Genomic DNA, 5,000 nt, shown 5'->3' on the forward strand with positions numbered 1-5,000 from the left:
TGGCCAAACAAACACACTATGGCCAAACAAACACACTATGGCCAAACAAACACACTATGGCCAAACAAACACACTATGGCCCAACGCACTATGGCCCAACGCACTATGGCCAAACAAACACACTATGGCCCAACGCACTATGGCCAAACGCACTATGGCCAAACGCACTATGGCCCAACGCACTATGGCCCAAAGCACTATGGCCCAAAGCACTATGGCCCAAAGCACTATGGCCAAACACACTATGGCCAAACAAACACACTATGGCCAAACAAACACACTATGGCCAAACAAACACACTATGGCCCAACGCACTATGGCCAAACACACTATGGCCAAACAAACGCACTATGGCCAAACAAACACACTATGGCCAAACAAACGCACTATGGCCCAACGCACTATGGCCCAACACACTATGGCCAAACAAACACACTATGGCCAAACAAACACACTATGGCCAAACAAACACACTATGGCCAAACAAACACACTATGGCCCAACGCACTATGGCCCAACGCACTATGGCCAAACAAACACACTATGGCCCAACGCACTATGGCCAAACGCACTATGGCCAAACGCACTATGGCCCAACGCACTATGGCCCAAAGCACTATGGCCCAAAGCACTATGGCCAAACACACTATGGCCAAACAAACACACTATGGCCAAACAAACACACTATGGCCCAACGCACTATGGCCAAACGCACTATGGCCAAACGCACTATGGCCAAACGCACTATGGCCAGCCAAACGCACTATGGCCAGCCAAACGCACTATGGCCAAACAAACACACTATGGCCAAACAAACACACTATGGCCAAACAAACGCACTATGGCCAAACGCACTATGGCCAAACGCACTATGGCCAAACGCACTATGGCCAAACACACTATGGCCAAACAAACGCACTATGGCCCAACGCACTATGGCCCAAAGCACTATGGCCAAACACACTATGGCCAAACAAACACACTATGGCCAAACAAACACACTATGGCCCAACGCACTATGGCCAAACGCACTATGGCCAAACGCACTATGGCCAAACGCACTATGGCCAAACGCACTATGGCCAGCCAAACACACTATGGCCAAACAAACACACTATGGCCCAACGCACTATGGCCCAACACACTATGGCCCAACGCACTATGGCCCAACACACTATGGCCAAACAAACACACTATGGCCAAACAAACACACTATGGCCAAACAAACACACTATGGCCAAACAAACACACTATGGCCAAACGCACTATGGCCCAACGCACTATGGCCCAACGCACTATGGCCCAACGCACTATGGCCAAACAAACACACTATGGCCCAACGCACTATGGCCAAACGCACTATGGCCAAACGCACTATGGCCAAACAAACGCACTATGGCCCAACGCACTATGGCCCAACGCACTATGGCCAAACACACTATGGCCAAACAAACACACTATGGCCAAACAAACGCACTATGGCCCAACACACTATGGCCAAACGCACTATGGCCAAACAAACACACTATGGCCAAACAAACACACTATGGCCAAACACACTATGGCCAAACACACTATGGCCAAACACACTATGGCCCAACACACTATGGCCCAACACACTATGGCCAAACAAACACACTATGGCCAAACAAACACACTATGGCCAAACAAACACACTATGGCCAAACAAACACACTATGGCCAAACAAACACACTATGGCCAAACAAACACACTATGGCCCAACGCACTATGGCCCAACGCACTATGGCCAAACAAACACACTATGGCCCAACGCACTATGGCCAAACGCACTATGGCCAAACGCACTATGGCCAAACAAACACACTATGGCCCAACGCACTATGGCCAAACACACTATGGCCAAACAAACACACTATGGCCAAACAAACACACTGTGGCCCACCGCACTATGGCCAAACAAACGCACTATGGCCAAACGCACTATGGCCAAACGCACTATGGCCAAACAAACGCACTATGGCCAAACAAACGCACTATGGCCCAACACACTATGGCCCAACGCACTATGGCCCAACGCACTATGGCCAAACACACTATGGCCAAACACACTATGGCCAAACACACTATGGCCAAACACACTATGGCCAAACAAACACACTATGGCCCAACACACTATGGCCCAACGCACTATGGCCCAACGCACTATGGCCCAACGCACTATGGCCCAACGCACTATGGCCCAACACACTATGGCCAAACAAACACACTATGGCCAAACAAACAAACTATGGCCAAACAAACAAACTATGGCCAAACAAACACACTATGGCCAAACAAACACACTATGGCCCAACGCACTATGGCCAAACACACTATGGCCAAACAAACACACTATGGCCAAACAAACACACTGTGGCCCAACGCACTATGGCCAAACGCACTATGGCCAAACGCACTATGGCCAAACAAACGCACTATGGCCAAACAAACGCACTATGGCCAAACAAACGCACTATGGCCAAACACACTATGGCCCAACGCACTATGGCCCAACGCACTATGGCCCAACACACTATGGCCTAACGGACTAAGGCCTAAGCCCTAACGCACTAATGTTCATGTCCGTGAGATGAAGTTTGTTTAAGAAGAATTTTATGCGGTGCTTGTAGGCTTTACAGTGGATTTTATACTGACATACAACTGCTCAAACACACAAGGTTCACAAATCCAATCATGTGTCAGACATGCAAATCAATGCAAAACCATGCAGATACACATTTCAGTAAACGTTTACATCAAACTTCAAGAATGATGAGAAGCTCAGGCTGGTAGTGGTCATGTAATGGTGCGGGAATGTTTTCATCATGAGAGGGACTCATTGTGGTCTCAGACCTGCTCTATGAGCTCAGGGGAAGTTCCTCAGAGCAGAGTTGAGACATGGATGAATGGGTGAGTCACAGCATGAAGGTACAGCTGAAATGTATGAATATTACATTATGTTTGCTTTACTGTGTGGTCTAGTATCTCTAACCATCCTTTATTTGTTCATCTAGACCTGAAATAACCTACTTAAAGAAAACCTGCCCCAAAAAAGCCATTAAAGCCTATAATTAACATTTTGTTTGTGAGACATCAGATTCTCACTGGTCCACTCAGCTGAACGCTCTCCACCTCCACTCCCATTCCCCTAAATCCCTTGTTTTCTCCATTCCTCCACTTCCTCATTCTCTTCTTCATCCTGTACCTGTTCAGACTCGTTATTCAGAGCTGCTCAGCATGTTGCAGGACGCATTTTCACAGGGATTCGAGTCAAATGTGTCATTTTATATTCAACAAATGCACAAAAATAAACCACAAAATATCACTGATACGCACTCAAAACATTTAGTCCTTGCTGAATCAAAGTGAATCAAATGTCACTGCTCGTGAATCTTATTGTGTTAAAATGAACTGAATGGCAAGAGAGCTGAATTAAAGAGAATCAGATCCTGTGGGTGTTGAATCAGGGCACCGTGACGGACACGTCGTACCGTCCAGTAGAGAAGATTCACAAACACTTGAAGTGAAGGTGCCAAATGTTTTATATTTTTAATGTATCACAAACAGTAATTCATTAAAGAGTGGGTTTGTGTTGCTCGACCTTGCAGAACTTTATCTGAAATGACAGCAGCAGGTCTCCTGGGATGCGACCCTGGATTGCAAATTATAAGAAATTATTTGAAAATTGTGGCATTAGCAAGTGTAACACTATCTGTACAGTAAAATATTGTGGTCAGTCGCCGAGTTCTGCAGCCAAATTCACACTGAGCTGCTACTCTGCTGAGAGACGGAGTGGACATTTGCCTGGGAAATGAACTGGTGAATAGCTGTATAGTGGTTCTGTAGAAGACTGCTAACACACACACACACACACACACACATATACACACATATACACACATATACACACATATACACACACACACACATATACACACACATATACACACACATATACACACATATACACACATATATACACACACACACACACACACACACACACACACACACACACACACACATACACAGCCTGGTGGTTATGGTGTTAGACTACTACTCGGAAGGTCATGAGTTCAAATCCCAGGTCCCCCAGGCTGCCACTGCTGGGCCCCTGAGCAAGGCCCTTAACCCTGAATTGCTCAGTTGTATAAATTGAAATAAAATGTAAGTTACTCTGGATAAGAGAGTCTGCTAAATGTAAATGTGTGTGTGTTGGACAGACTGAATGATCAACCTGGTTCATTGGGTGAACTTCGTTGTAGTTGAAATGAGTTTTAAACCTTTAAATGTCTTAATTACATTAATTATCTCCATAGTTATACAGTCAGTCTGTATATATATACATATACAGTCAGTCTGTATATATTATAGTATATTATTATAATATTATATAATATTAATCCTATTGTTAGAATGAATAGTAACATTAAATATATAATTTTGCCAAGAAATATTTTTCTCTTTACTCAAATATACGAAATAATATTACATTATTATATTAAAAAATATTACAAATGTTATTAAATATCGAAATAAAGTAAATAAATCATTAATATAGATAATATAATATTATATTATCTATATAAATGATTAAAATAATTGTAAACAGCTAAAATATTATTAAATAATTATTTCAAAATATAGGACAGTTATTCTGCTCATTTCAGCATCAAATTTATTCCTATATATAGAACACACACACACACACACACAAGGATGCTTGTTTCAATCTGAGTGCATGCATGAGTGAGTGTTTGTGTGTGTGTGTGTGTTTTTGAGTGTGTGTGTGTTCATTAGAAAACATCTTGGGTCTTACCTTGGCACTGGAAGCCCTGCTTGCCAAAACCCCTGCAAGGAAAATGAGAGTGTGAGAATTCAGTGCACACTGCTCACGCTCACACTCACGCTCACGCTCTCTCTCTCTCTCTCTCTCTCTCACACACACACACACACACACTGTCATAACTCCTGCTCT

At 43.9% G+C, this 5,000-nt stretch overlaps 1 protein-coding gene across 3 annotated transcripts in view; it reads right to left on the bottom strand.

Annotated features, from left to right (window-relative positions):
- Positions 1-5,000, bottom strand: part of prkcba (protein kinase C, beta a) — a 30,289-nt gene that overhangs the window by 23,712 nt on the left and 1,577 nt on the right. For all 3 annotated transcript variants that reach the window (XM_060860016.1, XM_060860015.1, XM_060860017.1), the window contains exon 2: positions 4,842-4,873. In XM_060860016.1, coding sequence (XP_060715999.1) covers positions 4,842-4,873 — 32 coding nt within the window. The remainder of the gene's footprint in view (positions 1-4,841; positions 4,874-5,000) is intronic.

This window comes from Tachysurus vachellii, chromosome 24, assembly GCF_030014155.1.
Source record: "Tachysurus vachellii isolate PV-2020 chromosome 24, HZAU_Pvac_v1, whole genome shotgun sequence".
In the NCBI taxonomy this organism is placed as follows: Eukaryota; Metazoa; Chordata; class Actinopteri; order Siluriformes; family Bagridae; genus Tachysurus; species Tachysurus vachellii.